Here is a 17,916-nt window from a genome sequence, read left to right on the forward strand (position 1 = left end):
TAATAACAAAAAAACAAAAATCAACATAAAAACATGGAAAAAATTGAAAAAATAAAAATACATATTTTTCAATGGCGATTAAAGATAAGCAAAAGCAAAGAAGAAATACGCATACACGTATACGGTTAAAAAAAGGGATGATGAAGTGCAATGCAAAAAATCATACTGTACCTAATTGTCGTGTAATTATAAAAGGAGAAATGATGGATAAAGATGAAATGAAGCAGCAAAGCTTGATCAGACGCGATTGATGCCAATATCGCCGTTGAACTGAGCCACTTGAACAACACGAGGTGAACAATCGCTGCAGGGCAGAGAATAGAACGTATTCTGAAGAGTTTTGCTGATCGTGGTCGACGTGCTTTCTGCCGATTCGGTCGTCTCCACGTCCACACGTTCACTGTGACGCCGGTGGTGGTGGTGGTGCTGTTGCTGCTGCTGCTGTAGATGATGATGATGATGATGATGATGTGGATGGTTTTCGACCATGCCATGCCCGGCCGGCACTGCCGACTGCCCATGCTGCATCGACGACGATGCCACCGCTGCTAGGCGTGCATTTAACGCACAAATCACGCTCGAATAAGTCTCTTCGACTAAAATAAGCAAAAACAAATAAACATGTAAATAAGTAAACAATAACAACAAAAACAAAAGAATTCACTCGGAGTGGTGCAACGACTTCCACAACGGACCAAATCCACCGGCGGAGCTCGGACCGTTGCGGATGTGATTTCCGAATTACGACGAATCGGCGGCGGCGGCGGCGGAGCTCTGCCAATATAGCTCCGTCGCTTCATCACCATCATCTGCTCCGTCTGCTGGTAACTGCCAATCGACAGCGTTGTAAAACTGCCGTTCACTTCATCTACAATTAGAACGGAATAAAATCAAATTATGCAAATTTCATTTTCTCTTCGTTGGATTCATCATCATCATCTTCTTCTTCTTCGTCTTACCGTCACTTTTTCCTTCTTGTATTATATATCAATATTACTATTTTATTGTTTTTTTTTTGAATCTCCTTCAATGAAATCTGTGCTGTGCTCTTTGTGTGCGAGTGAATGTGGGTGTGGGTGGGTGGGCATTTCATATGTTAATTTTTCTTTTTTAGTTCTTCTTAAAAATTTTGTTTGCTGTGCTGAATTTTGCAAATTGTTGTGCAGAAAAAGATGATGATGAAAAAGAAAAAATTCAGTACACGTGTAATAATTAATTAATTAGTTAATTAATTCGATTAACGATTAATGTGAATATGATGAACGTCGTGCAAATTTATTCAGACATTGAACGATGATAACATTGGATGTTCAATGACATTGAAGCATTCGAAAGAAATCAGAACTTTTGTGGTTGTTGTTGTGATTGTGAATAAGAAGAAGAAAAAGAAGAAGAAATTTGCATTTTCAACGACAACACAGCACAAAAAAAATCTTCATGTAAAAGTGTGTACGTAGTAAAACGTAATAATTGTGAAAAGAAAAAAAATAAATACGACAACACACATGCAAGCAACAGTGAGTGGGTGTGAGATGGGATGGCATTTTCCAGAGAATAAATGAACCGTTGGCATTGGATTAAGAAGCACATGGTTGGATAAGCATGGACACACACACACACAGTGTGCAACGTGCAAATTAGCAGAAAAAACATCTGAATTAATTTGACACTGACAGACCGGCTGATTTTGATCAAGTGAAACTCAACGGGGTGAGTAATAAGTGCAAGAACAATAAAAGCAGTAAATGTAGGCAATGTAGCAGCAGCAGAAGCAGAAGCAGTAGCAAATTGGTAGTAGCAGTATCATGGAAAGAAATGAGTGAAATCAGAATCACAGTAGAATATAATAATAATAATAATAATAATAATAATAATAATAACTTCCTCCTGCTTCGTTTTCCTAATTGATTATTGTTTTGCATATTAATTTTCTTAATGATAAATTATTGCCGTTGTGGTTTGAAATGTGGAAATGCACCTGTTTTAGATGAACCGGCTTTCTGAGAAGACTTCTTGAGAAAATCAGGAAATGGAGGAGGGGTAGGAGGAGATAATGCCAGTGTTGGTCGAGTAGAGACAATTTTTTGAGAAATCTCAGAATCAGAAGAATGAGTAAGAAGATGTCGTGGTGGTAGTGGAGATGGAACATCCGGAGAAGGAGAAACCACCGATTGAGAGGACGGTTCTTGCGCCTCGACACTTTCGTCAATTTTAGTTAAATTTCGAGATTTGAGCTGAGCATCCACTCCGTCCGTTTCCTTTCTCATCATGCCAACCATCCGTGACATCGTGCAAAACGACTTAAACGACGGGTTCGCAACGACACCGGTACTTCGCACGTCAACTGCACACCAACACGAACACGAAAACAACAAGTGCACATACATTGATGAGCAATTATAGGTTAGTAAAAAACAAAAACAAACACAAACAAACAAACAAACAAACATATATACATACATACATACATACATACATACATACATACATACATACATACATATGCGTGTGTGCGTAGGTAATAAAGAATATGATAAAATAATACATGAATAACAACAATTATTGGATATCTACCTCGTTTTGTAGTAGCGTAACGATCTAAATCCGAAGAAAGTTGATCAATTTCATCCAAGCATTCATGTATTAATGTGTCTAAAATTGAAATGACTGTCAATTTTGTTGTAATTAATTGTATTCAACTGAAAAATGGAATTTGATGAAATAAATAAATAAGCTGAAAATATTGTCATTTTTCTTTTCTTTTTTGAAATTACCTTCTTCAGTTTCGGCAGCCGTTTTCGTTGAACGTGGAAATAATGGTCGACCAGTAAAGCTGCTCGTGTGAGTTGGATATGAATTTGAATTTGTTGTCCCTCCGGCGTAGCTGAGTGGACGACGTCCGACCGTAGCGTCAGCCGGGGCTGGACAAGTGGGCAGATTACAATAGACGGGCTGCTCGGCTCGTGCTTGGCTGTTCGACCGTTGCTGATGGGTCCGCGGCGCCGCCGACGACGAAACGCTGCTTACCCGAGGCGGTAGTGGAGGCTTCTGGCGCGGCACGAACGAGCCAAAGCATGCGCTCACCCTCGCGTTGTTGGCCTTGATCTGAGCAGTGGAGAACAAGAATGAATTTTCCATTAAAAGCTTGCAAGGTGAACATATTACCACTACCTTAACACCGGCTCCATTGCGGCAGAAGACCGACTCGTCGATCGGCGGTCGACGATGCAGCAGCGTCTGATGGGCGTCGGTGAAGCCGGCAGAGATTGTATGCGGCCGGTCACCGGCGTTGGTTGGAACCGTTGGCTTGGGTTGACCCTGATCGTGGCAGGCCAAACTGCCCGAACGACTGCCGTCTGGCCAAGTAGCCAAGCTGGGCGACGGTGACGGTGTCGACTGCTGACTGTCCTCTTCTTCCGGTCCAGTGGACGCCACTTCTGGATCATCATCCGAAAGAATATTCTGAAACAACAACGACTGCACTATATGAAATTTCCACTTTTACACCACACCACACCACACCATACATCCTATGGATTACCTTCAATTGCGCTGCTGCCAGAGTGTTTCGAAAACACGATGCAGTTGGTACAAGACTGTCCCGAGATAAGAAGCCTGAATCTTCTGATATAGCACTTGAATGGCGAGTGAATTTTCCATACTGAAATATCATCAAAACAACATACACAATTTTGAAAGAAACAAACAAACATCCCAATTAATATATTTCAATGTATTATTATACCTTTTTGTCGTTAGCATGAACAGTAGTCGATGATGCATTATTACTATTATTATTATTAGCAGCAGCAGTAGCAGTAGCATTAGCATTAGTGGTGGTAATTGTAGCAGTTGCGTTGGATTCAGTCGCAGATGCTGACGAATTGTTCGCCATAGCAATAGCCATTGGTTGATTGTTGATCGTATCGACGCTGGTCAAAGAACAAAAGCTCGACTTGCGAGATCCATAAGAGCTTCCTGGCGAACTGGGCGGAGTCTGAAAACGCCAAGTATTCTCCAAACCTTTGACATCAATGATCACCGCCTCCGAAGCGGCTGGCAACGTGTACGGGTCGGCCGTCAGGCGACAAAGCTGTTCCACCAATTCTTGCATGTGCGCAATTTCACCAAGCAGTGCTAATTCTTCGTCCTGAATAATAACCATCATAATCATGCCAATGCTAATGATAATGATAAATAAAAGACAAGATACCATGATCGGCTTGAAGCATGAAATGAAATAGCAAAACTGAGCCCTCTGCTCGATCATCGCTTGACGAAGCGACTGCTGCTCAGCGCTGAGCAGAACGTTGCTGCGATTTTTGATATCATTGACCACCGTATCGACCATCGACTGCATCGACAAGGAACCCTTGCGAAGCTTTTTCTGCAATCTCAGCTTATCGCCGATACGTTTCCTTATCTCGTTGCGGTTGCGTTTAAATTCTGAAACGACAAACAATGCAAAATGAACAAATGCAACGCAATTCATTCCACAGGGCGTGGTCACCCACACCCACCTTTGCCGTGGTCTCGATCCATCTGAATGACAACCCGTCGCCAGTCGTCCATTCTCTCTTGCAATGGTGTCGCCAAGCAGTGAATCAACGAGCTTGAATATTAACAACAATTATTAATTCATTTTTTTCAAAGTACATTTTATCATTTATATAATAATAATAATTGTCCAACTTGGTCAATTTCTTCAAATGATCTTCCACTTCCCGATGTCGTATGCAAAGACGCGTAAGCGTGGAGCCGATTTCTCTGGTTGCGCCTGTACAAAAATATAATTCCGTTCTTCCGATATAATAAGAACAACAAACAACAACAAACAAAATTAAAAAATGCCGTCAATTTTAAAATTTAACAAATTCACTGTTCTCAAAAGAAGAAAAAAAACCATTCGTCAAAGCAAGACATTTTACCAATGAAATGAACTTGGTTGAAAATTTGCATGAAAAGTGACTTTAAGTTTTTCTTTTGAAATTTTGGAAAAGTGCAACAACAACAACAACATCTGTGCTAAATGGAAAAATATTTCTCTCTCTCTCTCTCGGATGTCGATTTTGTTCAACAACTGCGAGATGTAATTCAATTCAATTCAATTCATCTCGTCCAAAATTCAATCACTCCCCATATTCCACACTCTAAACGCATTAAACAATTTCGCCCAATCCCGTCCACTAGAGTGCAAGATACTTGAAAACATCTCACCAAGTTGCTTCTGCTGTGGTTCCAATTGAATAATTGAAATTATTAATACATTTCGACAAAAAGAATATTAAAAATGAAAATAAATTAACCTGACAGATGGTTTAATTTATTGGATAATTTTAAAAAGTGAAAAAATTAGAATATGATCCTTTCTTCTATTCCAAAATGGATAGAAGAACTTCATTTGTGAACCCAACACACAAAAACAGCCTCTGGGTTATTGGCTTTCTGTCCATTTCCGGACAGAAACGACGAATCGATGCATCCTGCTTGAAAGCCCACTTTTGAGCATGTTTGCCAAGAGCAAACAATTTTCCAATGAACTAAGTAAGAAATAAATAAACAGACAAATTCAGATATTAGCCGTTTGTTAAATAAAAATTTTCCTATTTACAGCTCTATCAACTGCATCAATCAAAATAGATGATAAATTATACAGACAAGAAGACAGACAATATCAAAATTCAACACGCTGTATCTGTATGTTGAATGTTGCAAAGTTGATGAAAAGCAGATTTAAAAAAAACAAAAGAAACAAAGCCACTAGACGCAATATATTGCTTTTTTTTATCATTATGCTTACACATCATTTTCAATGTGGAGTGATCAGGTGAAAAAAAAAAGAATTCCATTCGTGCAATTTTGAAAATTTTCCATTTGGGAGAAAATTTGCATCAACGAGGAGGACAAGTTTGAAGAAATTTTTCCGGCAAATAAAAAGCCGTCGTCGATCAGTTCGGCTAACAACAACGAGGATCGATTTTTGCATAAACTTCGAAAGCTGCTGACCACGCGAACAACCACACTGGAGCTTTCGTTCTTTTTCTCACCGCCAAGCGGCCAATAATGAAATAATCAACGTGCACAGAAAGTGAATAAAATAAACAATTTTTATCAAAAATTGATCACATTTTCGTTGATCGAACGGCTCACATTGTTAATGCAAATGATAAACTGAAAGAAAACCTTGCTCAGGGAAAGCAAAACTTATGCCTGTATTGCGTTTGAAATAACAAAAAAAAACATTCATTTTATTCAACTTGTCGAATTCAATTTAAACTTCAATATAGAAAACACAATAAATAATATACATCATCAGCAGAAGAAGAAGAAGAAGAAAAAAATATCTATATATTAATCAAATATTTTCTTCGACCCTTTTTCTTAAATAAAGTATTTCACCAAATAGAAGAAAGCAAATCAATATTGCACACTTTTGCATTCTGCATTATCAAATGCAAATTGGAAGATGAATTTTCGCGCCAAAAAACAAATATTCAATCCAACCAATTGTAATATTGATTGATTGAAACGATTACAAAACATCCTATTTTTTCCGCTTTTATTTAAATATTAACTTTGGAAGCTTGTGGAAATGATTGCAAAATAATGCAAAAAAAGCAATGGCAATGACTGTCTGGATAAACAACTCTGCGTCACTGTTTGGATAAAGTGATTAATTTTCCAAGGCTGAAGATTTGCATACTGAAAAAGTGATTCACCCATAACAGAACATGACACACAATTGTACAAAACTGACTAATGCCAATGAATCATTGAATTTAAATACAATTCAACGAGGAAATGCTCGGAACAAACAGCGTGCCAAATGGATCCGAATGCTAAATGGACAAAAATAAATAAAACGTATGGAAAAATCAAATTCGGACAAAAATGACACATCTGCTTTGCTTCCGCTTGGGTTTCTGGGATTTTTTTTTCTGGAACCAAAATTTGCAATTTTCAGAACAAAAATTATTGATTTTCGCCTCGGGATAAGCAACATCATGTTCGCTTGATGCTTTTATTTGAAAACGACATCACCAAATCCTGCGTCCAACGGACAACTTTCTACTGAACAAGGAAAAAAAACTAAGCGTTCTCTCTTTAAATCTAGAGTCGACGAAGTTGACCGTTCCAATTTGAGCACAGTAAGAAATATTTATTGACAAAAAATCCTACTAACCACGCCGAGGCGACGATAGACAGAATAAATACTGGGCATTATTAGTGGCCATTGACCGCGGTGAACAAAATTGAAAAGCGCCAACACGCACGACCCCAACGGACCGGGCCGTCGTCATCACTCAAACAAGCTCAGCCTACTCCCAACATCGCGCCAATTCACTTAATCGATACGCACACACACACACGGATATATTCTGCTGCTGATCTTTGATTGCCAATCAGATTTGCCATCACAATTATTGTTATTTGCATTAAACGAACAAAACTGACACTTTCGAGGTGAACTGAGAGAAATTTTCAAAATCTCCCCCCCCCCCACCTCATGTAGAAGAGGGAAAAAGCACCAAAAAGAAAAATAAAGCACGCTCAGAGAAATTGAAGCTAAATTCTCGCGCCAATTGTCGACCGTCATCAACTACTGGCCGACAGCTGTGCAAGAATCGAATCCGGCCCCCACTACTAATTTTGAACAAGCTGGCCAAGTCCCAGCGGTATTAAGCTTCGAAGACAATAGAATTATTCAGAATAACAACAAAAAAATGTATCCTACCTTTGGCAGCTGTAGCCATGTCAGCAACACGCTGCAGTGCTTCGATAAAACCACTCACAGCCCCAATAGTCAACCTAAGTTGAAATGGAAAGAAAAGTGAAATTATAAATTCCACACACACACGCACACACACACATACACACCAAAGTGTGCAAGAAAAGATTTCAAAATGAAATGCTTACTTCATTTGGCCACTGAATTTCACCGTCTTTTGAATCAGATCATCCCAAACTGCCTGGCCACCCTACAATATGCAATATCTGTTTAATTTTCCATTTGCAAAATGTGATCCTGCTTGGACAGAACTCCGTCCCCCTAACTGTTCAGTTGACAAAACCAATTCTGCCAATAAAGCTCACCTTCAGATCGCAAATGATATTTTGGAAGAGACCGGCAAGAGCATTGCTCTCCTTTTCCAAACTGCAGTCCATTTCAACTAGAACAAAATAAAAGAACAATGCATAGGAGTGTTGTGAATCAGAGTCGCTCTGCGCAGTTCACTATGCCACTCGATGACAAATGAGCAGCTATCAGCGCGCCGTCATCTCACAACTGCGACATTGCACCGCCGTTTCCTATTACAAAAAGAAGAGCAAGACCAATGCTACAGTATGACTGAAAGAAATTCAAATTTTTCCATAAAACTGACGCAAAACTGCACAGCAAATTTTAGTTCAATAAATATTTATAAATTTAAAAAATAATCATTCTTTAATACATTATTCTGAAAATTTTTATTCATTTTTCAATTTATCAATAAATCGATAATTCCTGCACGGATCGATAAATAGTGCAGTTTATTTTTGTCATTTTCAATTACAAAAATGCTCAAATATTGCACTCACCTGTCTGGTTATTGTGTACGACATTTGCCACCAGTAGCATTTGTCATTTGAGCGAACAAGCAAAAGAACTATAGTTTTTTTTATAAATGAAATTTTTACTTTATCAATAGCTTTTGTTATGTATTTAGCTCTTTTCTTTCAATACTACGCACAAGTTGTGTTGTCTGTTAAGGAAGTGAACTGTGTTTTTCAAATTGAAAGAGCGAATTATTTGAAAATTTAAATACACGTCGAAATTCTTCATGATGATTCATTATTTTGATTTAGAAAAAGCTTACTCAAAATAATACATATGATGTTTTCAAAGTTATGATGTGCTCTGTTTATACTACTCGTAAAATGTAATTGAAATTTTTATTTAAAGATGTCTGTGACATTTTGAATGCTAAGCGTTTAATAATTACTTCATCCGGGTACAATGCTACTTGACGTAAAAGAAACAAGTCTGTTGTTGTATTTTAGCATGCACAAGAAATAGTGCTAATGCAACACTACTCATAAATGTTGAACAAAAGGTGACCCTTCAAATGATTATTTAGTTGAAAACAGAACTATCCAAACAAACGTCACACAGTATTCAACACTGTCAATGACAACAATATAATTTCTTTATTTGGAGATCAACGGCCATTTAATTAATACTGAATACAAATGAGTACACCGTTGAACACAATAAAAGCATCTCTGTTGATTAACAAACTGTCAACGTATTTTGCATTTTTGTTTTCATACAAATGGAACGGCAGCATGTCACATAGACGAACCATTGTGACGTCTGTGATCACAATTACTACTAAGCGCAAAACAACATTTTCATATTTCTGACTAATATTTCGTTACAAACAAAATGCATCAACTTTTTCAAATAATTTTCGTCATTCATCCAGTTTTATTAATCCAGTAATTAACTTTTTATTTAGAAAAATTACACGCTTTGATATCAAATCATGTGTATTTATTTACAAGCATGTGTCGCTTCTTCTTTTTTGAAAATCATATTTCAGAGAAAAAGTATTTGACATGCAAAAGCATACATGATATGCATAAGACATACATTATCGCAATAAAATATATATATATATATTCACATTTTCACGCATAACGCAAGAGCAATTAATGTCAACAATTGTTTTTTTTCAAACTGCTGTCATTTTCCTGTTCATTTGTTTAAAGTGCATAAAAAATGATTTATTGATTTTTTTGCATTTTATATTTTTCATTTATTTATTTTTTGAATCAGTATACATCTGGGAAACAAATCAATAATAATACTACTTGCATGTATTTTTTAAAGTGAAAAAAAACAATAAAGCCATTTTACAGTTGAAATAGTTTTTATGACGAGATTTAATTGAAAAAACAAGTCAAAACAATTTAACAAGATGAAAAAAATGTGATTTTTCATCACAGCAGAAATACAGTATGGGAACAATAAATTTTGCCAATTTAAACTTCCCATGTATTATTTTTTTAAAAATATTCGCAGGAATAATAAAATTTATAATTTAATGAAGTATTTTAAAATTAATTAAAAATATTGAAAAGTCTTTATAAAATTGGTACAACTTTGAATAATAAAAGTGATGGAACTTTATTTTCATTTATTTACAGAATCTGTCAGCAATTGTGTGCGAAACTCATTTTGAATGTTCAGAAATTTGCATTACGTGACCTCGATTTCGATTGTTTTACAGAAAAGCTGTTTAATTATATTTTGGTAACAATTGAAGCTACTTTATAAATTAAATACGAGAAATTTTCATTGTATAAAATGAAATTGTTTCATTTGATTCCTGAGCTCCTTTTAAATGTATGTTGAAATGAGTGCCCAATTTCATTTAGATCTCGCGAATTGTGGTTCATTGAATTGTAATTTTTTGCGTTTGACGACTCTATTCCGCGATTTTATCAATTTAAATCGTTTCTGCTTCTTTCAGGGACAAGATTCTGTTAGCAGTTTGGTTGAATAACTTTTTGAATTTTCAGAATTGCGTCTTTTGCTCGAAGTTCGAAATGCCGATGCCCTGGATTGAAATTGATTTCGATGCGAAAGAGAGAACGTTGGTTTGTTCGGCTGAAGGTTGTGGTTTTGTTTCAAAAGATTTGGAGCCATTCATCGAACACGTTAGACTTCATGAACCAGTCATTGCGCGACGTGTGTATTCTTTTGTTTTTTTAAATATTTTTTAACAATAAATTATTTTAATAGCCGGCACTTTCAATTGCCCATTTGAAATCTGCAAGAAATCGTTCACAAGTATGGATACTTTTGTGTGCCATAAGAGCTTCCACTTGCATGAGATCAAAACGCTATCTGCCGGCTGGGAAGCTTTCGTTAATTATGTTAATAACGATAGCCCCGATGTGGAATGGCAGTTGAGTTGTATGGGAACACGGCAGTATTTGTTCGATTTCGACGATTCACCGATAATTTGCAAATGGGATGAGTGTAAAGTGAGATTGATGACTAGATTTATTTTTGAACAATTATTTTTGTTAATGTTGATGAATATGAGAATCAAAAAAAAACACTTCAGAAAACTTTCCTTGATTTTACCGACTATGCAGAGCACGTTGAGGAGCACGTGCATGACGGATTGCAAGTATATTCGCTTTATATTTGCAAGTGGGAAGGTACTGTTGTTGTTTTCTCAACTTTTGATTTGCATTAAAAATTGCTCGTTTTATTTATTGTTGAGTTTCAGGTTGTGATAAAGTAGTTAACGGAACGGGAAATATGAAGTACCATGTGAATTCACATATAAAATACAAGCCGTATTGTTGCCCAGGCTGCGGACAATTTTACGCTATACATTGCAATTTTAAAAAGCATCTGTTGAGCACAACTGCTAAAGGTATGCAATTTGAGTTTCGGGGTATAATTATTTTTTCAGTTTTGATGATTTAGAAAAAAATAAGTACCAATGCTCTCGATGTGGAAAATCGTTTCCCCATCATTGTTTGTTGCGCGAACATTTTTACAGGCACGGTAAGTTGACGACCGTCTGCTGGACAAATTGTACAGAACAAAAAAGCAAACGCTGAAGTTGAATTTTAAAATTTCAATTTCTCGCGTGTACCTTTTATATTTCATTTCATTATAAAAGTAGATGTTGTATTTTTATCTTTTCGCTTTTTGCATTTTCAGTGTTAGCCGTAACTTGTGATATATGTGGCTTGATGTTGCATTCTTCGTGGAATTTGGAAGCTCACAAGGCCCGCATGCACCAAACACTGATGAGACATTTTTCTTGCCCTGAGTGCAAAAAACTGTAACTATAGATTTGATGAAGTGTTTGATATTTTTGAATGAAATTTATTTTGCTTATTTTTTCTTCAGATTTAAACAGGAAGGCGATCTGAAAGAACACATGGTTGTGCACAGTGGCAATTATCCGCACAGTTGTGACCAGTGTGGTAACAAGTTCAAACGCAAAAGTGAACTGAACAAACACTTGGAAATGCATCAGGTATGTGATGAATGAGAAGTGTCTGAAATGGGGTTTCAGCAAAGGGGAAATTTCAGAAAAGAAAGTACATCTGCTATTTCTGTCCTGCTGAATATAAGCGATCGTACATGTTGTCACGACATTTGAAACATTTCCACAGCGTGAAACCTGATCGTGGACGAGGCAAATTCACGTAAGCGATTTCTGAAAGATGATCAATTTGGTAAATGTTTTTAATTTGGATAAATTTTTATGCTTTTTTTAAAGTTTTATTCGCTTGGATGATGAAGGCGTGTATGGCATGCAGTTGGACGATGTAGTATTCGATACAGAGAACCAGGAAGAATAATTTGCAATATTTTGCACTGATATAATTATTACTTAATTTCAAGCGTTCACCCACAGCTTTGGTCACTGATAATTATGACATAAATATTATTTATATATTATTACATTTGTACCTGCTTTTCTTTTTTTATTACTTACAGTTACTTTATAAAGAGAATATTGCAGCCGCATGAGTAGAGACAATATGAATAAATTGAATACGAAAATAAAGCAGATTTATTTCACCGATTGAACTGATGATTGATGGTGATAATACGACAGAGAATTTGCACATGCTGCTGCATACACACAATCAAAAAATTAGAAGCATGTATTATTAGTAGTAGTAGAAATGAAAGTGGTGAAAAAATGAAAGAAACCTTGCGCACATGGTGGAAGACTGGCATTTGGGACAAAAAAAAACAAAAGAACATCTCCTACCGATCACATATACTTACATATATTGGATTTGAAACACAAATACACAACAGAACTGTTTGAACTATACTGCATCCAAAATCAGCAACATCATCAGATGCTAATTACTTGATAGATGTACAATCAGAGTGTGAAGTTGGCTTCAAAAATAGAAAAGCATCACAATGAACGAAAAACGCTAACTTTGCAAATGTGAAGTTGTTATTCTTCATCTGCTTGAACACGCTGCAGTCGAACTAAAAACAGAATGTTGAACAATCAATCAATCAATCAATCAATGGACTTTATTGCACAATCAATTTAATTTAAATAATTATCCGCCGTCAACTAACGTCGTTCGTAGTTCTTCTCAATCGCGTACGATACACGATACCGAGCGTCCATCGACTGGAAACTTATTCCAACCCTCAGCAATGAGTCGTTCTCTTCAACAATACGAGCCAATTCCATTTCGACTTTGTTTCCCAGCACGGCTGCTCTCTGTGTTCAAAACAAACAAATTTTCTCACACAATTCATTTTCAAATATTTCCATTTTACCTGATTTTCCACGTGAATCTCGACCAAGCACTGCTGTTTCAAAGTTGCTTGCAACAGAGCAATCAAAAACTCGCCGGTCAAAAAGTTCGATTCGACGTTAAGATTTTTCAAACTTTTCGACATTTCCAACAGTTCGATCAATCCCTGAAAAAAGAAATCAATCTCATGCATGGAAATTATAGCAGAATGTTTGAATAATAATAATTATTATTATTATTATTTTTTTTTTACATGCGCGTCAGCGTCGGAGAGAGCGGTGTTGGCGAGAAAGAAGTTTTCCAAATGTGTACTACATTTTGCTGCTTCTATTAATTTTTTCACATTTTCTCGAGAAATAGTCTAAATCAATAATAATAATAAGTAATTGTATTTTTAACTGTTTTAGTTTTCAAAAATGAAAATTCTTTTTTTTTACTTTCATATTGTTGATGTTCACTTCGGTCAAAGAAGGATCATTTTCATTCAAACGTCGTATACAATCCAGAACGTCAGTATTGTTTGCCGGCTCGTCGGGTACAAATTTCAACGGTGTCGATTTGACAACGGCTGAAAATTTCCACACAGAAAGTTACAGTAATCATCATCAAAACAAAAAATAACAACAACTATCCGACAGTACACAATTGTCAACTGCCGTATCATCATGCTCATCAGAAATAAAAAGCATACCACTGAAGCTGGAATTTTCTTCATCTTGAGATTTTCCTTTCACAACGTTGTGATATTGAGTTTGTGTAAGCATGCTGTGCATGCCGAGTATTCCTGCGTGAGCAAACCTTATATTGCATTGCGAAGAAAAAGAGAAAAAAAAGTACAGTATACAACAACACCAACCTGCCAAATCGACCAAATCATTTTCAGTAGCTTCGGACAAAGCAATTTCCACCTCGTCCATTTCCAACGCTTTCGCCAGATCAATACCAAAAGTTTCTTTCTTCTCTTCGACAACACTCGGCACGTACGCTTTGCCTAAAAATAAAATAAACAAATGTGCACGCTTATATAAAGAGTCCAAAATTGCAAGCAACTGCTCGTTGAAAGTAAAAATTCACATTTTATTTTCAATCACCTCGCTTTACGCCCTGCTTGAAAGGAACTTTCTCTTCCCAGTCGGCTTCATTTTTCGCTTTCTCTTCTAAAAATTTCAACAATTCTTCCCGCCTGAAAGGTCCTGTCGGTGATTTCGTTGTCTGATCACGACATCGTTGAGACGGTGGTAACAAGGAATTCTGTGATAAATAAGGCAAAAAAGAAATCATTGTTCACGGGATATTGATTTTTGTTTTCAATTATTCTTATTTCGCTTCTTCTGATAAATAATACATACGTCAGGATCAACTTCACTGTTCAACTCTTCCAATTCTTCGGGTGTCAGCTTTGTCAGCAATGAATCAATATCAATATCTTCATATTCGGATAAATCACGACCGTACAATTTCGTCGTTACACTGCCTTTACGATACGAGTAAACTTCTTGCGTTGTTGTAGTCATCGTTTTTCGATAGCTGAAAATTATTCATTCATATTTTTCAACCGTCTCAACCGACCATTACAGTAGACATTTTTGTCATGGAAAAAGAAAAGAAAAGAAAAAACAAAGAGAAACGAACGTTCATCATTCAAATTGCCAAAGCTTATATGAACATTTTGATAACTGTAAAAACACGCGCACTTGAACCAATTGGCTGAACAGAATATATCATCGTCAGATGAAAACCAAGCGGTGCAAAAATGAAAAAAAAAACAACCTTTTATTCGGATAATTTCATCATTTTTAGCAGAATCCAAACAATTAAATAAATTCCAAAACTTAAATCAATTTCCCATCGATAAAAACCAAGTAAACTGCTAAAAATATTAATATATCGTCTGTTGTGATGTGAGTAAGAGAAAAAAACAATGTTTTTGAAATGAGACCTTTAAACTAATATCTGTGCACAAGAAGAAGAATGCGCATTTCTGAACGTTGACAACGACAAGATTGAAAATGTCAAAAATTTGAAACGTAAAATGCTAATTGAAAATAATATTAAAGCAAATATTTCAATCATTTGACTAACGTTGTGAAGATGATGAAGAAAATTACAGAGAAAATAAAAATCGAAAAAGCATTCCATTACCTGGATTCAGTATATGAACCGATCATTTTGGAAAAATAATTACAAGTGCAAAAAGAAGAGTCGGTGAAAATTACAAAATCAACGTCAACTAATGATGCTGATTTGATTCGATTCGATTCGACTAGCTCTATATGCAAACGTTGGAAAGCAGTTTCAAATGGTGCAAGTGTATGCGGTGAGCAGAGTAAAAGCAGAAGCAAAAAGCAAATAAATCCAGACAACCAACGAGCTTGGAAGATCAGAAATGTCAGTTGGTGGAAATATTAAGCTGGCACGAATGGAAAGAGTTGCAAACAACGCGCAGTTGTTAATCGACAAGCCCAACTGCAAAGCGTTCATTCAAAATGGCTACAATCTCGACTGATAGCACAGCTTGGCAGCTATGAAATTCAGTCCGACCGAACGATGCATTCGATAAATGAAAAAAAAGAAATTCAATCACAAATGACGCATGCTTGCCTCTGCTTTGACGACAGGTTTGGAGACATCTTATTATTCTAATTTTTTCCCATTATTAAACTTTCTTCCGATTCTCGTTACAATCAATAATAAATGTAGCTCACCGTACAGTACTTCATACTGTTCATCGTCGGACACAAACAGTTCAATTCACGTTCGTCAATAGCTTGTTTACCTTGCCAGAATTACCAGTTTCATCGTCAATAATAAATGCATTGCATGCAATTTTTCGTTTCTCTCGGTAAACGTAAATTCAACATCTTCATTATTAAGTGCTCTTTTCAAGCAAGTTGAATTATTTAAAAAACCATTTCGTTAAATTATCAACCTTTGTGCTGTGCAAAAATGCAGTCCTCTAAGAGCTGTTTGCACTCGAAAAGCAAGTTCTAGAAAACGCTATACTACTACCTCAGACGAACAGAATGTTCAGCTTTGCTGATGTATATGCGTATACATCACGGACTGATCGTGAGAAAATCATTTTCGAATTTCAACATATCATCTGCCGTGTAAAGTGAAAATGAATAAAATTTAAACAAATCGATCGATACGAATTGAAGAAGAAAAATCAGTACAACACCAAGCACAAATTTACGAAAGCTTACGACGATAAACAAACAGAACAATGGGAAAAATTCCATGGGAAAAAACATTCAGCTTACCTTTCGCCTTCACTTTTTTCTACTGCCATGTTATTTCTTGATTTTGCGGCGAAATTTTAAATTTTCAAAAAAAAGGAAAAAAAACAAATAGCCGGCGAATCGGTTGGCTAAAAGCGACCACAATCAATCAAACGAAAGAGGAAAAAGCCTGTTTGGAACGTCAGCTGAAATTTGCAGAAAAACTGACAGTTCACCGCCGTTTGTGAAAAATTAACTTCGCAACAAGCAAGCAAAAAACAAAAATGAAATTGCTATTATCGATCGATTGGGCATCGACAACTGGCGACAACAACGAACAGATGCAGATTATTATTTTAAAATTAATTTCAACGACGAATATATTTACCTCTTTTTGAAAAAATGTGTTTCTTATTCGGTTTTAGGAAAAATGATCTACACAACTGCCTTCGAGACTGTGCGCAAGGTTATTTATATACGTCGAAGCAGGTCATATATGGATTACAGTATGTGCAACAGTCTGTCAAGTCTGAACATTTCACTAACTTACACGTGTATTATTGCATTTTGCTTGTGAATATAGTAGAAATAAAATGTTAATTTAATTTATTAATTATTTCATAGCTATTCAATGCCCAAAACATTGGATTGAAATCATGAGAAAAAGCAATGATGGAATAAAATGACCGTTTGCTCGTTGTTTCAGAATTAGGATATTTAAAAAATGAACCGTTATTTGTTAATAAATAAATCCTGATTTTTTTTTCATTTAGCAATGCATCTGCTTGTTTGTATTTTACGATGATATCGATTAATAATTCGACAGTATTTCAGCAAAGAAATTCAAGTTCAAATGCAACACATTGTAAGCGTAGGGTTTTGCTTTCATAAAGAATATTTTGCTGTTGTTAAGCTTTATGTAATTTATTGTATTATTAATTTTTTAGTTCAGTTTACATTCTTTCAAATCCTTTATTTTTCAATTTATTTTGCAATTGAACTGTTTGATCGCTCACAATTAACCGTTCCATTCTTGAAGATTTTTGCACTTTTCTATTGATTTTTATCAGCAGCAACAAGTTTGAGTAGGACAAATAAATGTGAATTCAAGCAAAATTTTTTCACGATCTATAACTGATGCCCGTAACAAAGCTGTTCTTTCATACTGATAATGTTTTGCTGTGAATATCAGCTTATTTTAATAAATTAGCTGACATGTTGTTAGTTTCAGTTATAGGCTAGCATGTCCGGTTTGGTACTACTCGGTCCCGCTTTTCTCTCATTGGTCTTTACCCACGCTATTTTATTGGATCGTCAAATCTTAATCACAACTGAAGAGTTTGAATCAATGAGCAATTAGACAAAGAAAACCATACGACAAAGA

General features: G+C 35.9%; 4 protein-coding genes across 4 annotated transcripts; 1 reads left to right on the top strand and 3 right to left on the bottom strand.

Annotated features, from left to right (window-relative positions):
* Window positions 1–237: 237 nt before the first annotated feature.
* Tsp_10050 (putative JmjC domain-containing protein 3) lies at window positions 238–806 on the bottom strand. Its single transcript, XM_003373156.1, has 3 exons — window positions 665–806; window positions 487–596; window positions 238–441 (listed from the first exon to the last, which is right to left on the bottom strand). Exons 1-3 carry the CDS (start codon window positions 804–806, stop codon window positions 238–240), a joined length of 456 nt encoding a protein of 151 aa, XP_003373204.1.
* A 1,137-nt stretch (window positions 807–1,943) lies between these two features.
* Tsp_10051 (conserved hypothetical protein) lies at window positions 1,944–4,923 on the bottom strand. The gene is made up of 8 exons (XM_003373157.1): window positions 4,904–4,923; window positions 4,693–4,777; window positions 4,024–4,612; window positions 3,882–3,997; window positions 3,542–3,661; window positions 2,775–3,462; window positions 2,575–2,652; window positions 1,944–2,344 (listed from the first exon to the last, which is right to left on the bottom strand). Exons 1-8 carry the CDS (start codon window positions 4,921–4,923, stop codon window positions 1,944–1,946), a joined length of 2,097 nt encoding a protein of 698 aa, XP_003373205.1.
* Window positions 4,924–10,400: 5,477 nt separating this feature from the next.
* On the top strand, window positions 10,401–12,378 carry Tsp_10052 (zinc finger protein). Its single transcript, XM_003373158.1, is given in 11 exon segments — window positions 10,401–10,541; window positions 10,567–10,737; window positions 10,790–10,923; window positions 10,938–11,034; window positions 11,118–11,214; window positions 11,286–11,435; window positions 11,489–11,569; window positions 11,729–11,852; window positions 11,921–12,050; window positions 12,107–12,222; window positions 12,297–12,378. 11 exon segments carry the CDS (start codon window positions 10,401–10,403, stop codon window positions 12,376–12,378), a joined length of 1,323 nt encoding a protein of 440 aa, XP_003373206.1.
* A 617-nt stretch (window positions 12,379–12,995) lies between these two features.
* Tsp_10053 (Rad21 / Rec8 like protein) lies at window positions 12,996–15,792 on the bottom strand. The gene is made up of 10 exons (XM_003373159.1): window positions 15,680–15,792; window positions 14,661–14,838; window positions 14,403–14,562; window positions 14,168–14,302; window positions 13,940–14,095; window positions 13,749–13,879; window positions 13,565–13,672; window positions 13,334–13,477; window positions 13,127–13,274; window positions 12,996–13,030 (listed from the first exon to the last, which is right to left on the bottom strand). Exons 1-10 carry the CDS (start codon window positions 15,790–15,792, stop codon window positions 12,996–12,998), a joined length of 1,308 nt encoding a protein of 435 aa, XP_003373207.1.
* Window positions 15,793–17,916: the final 2,124 nt, after the last annotated feature.

The sequence above is a fragment of the Trichinella spiralis genome, assembly GCF_000181795.1.
Source record: "Trichinella spiralis strain ISS 195 chromosome Unknown Scfld6, whole genome shotgun sequence".
In the NCBI taxonomy this organism is placed as follows: domain Eukaryota; kingdom Metazoa; phylum Nematoda; class Enoplea; order Trichinellida; family Trichinellidae; genus Trichinella; species Trichinella spiralis.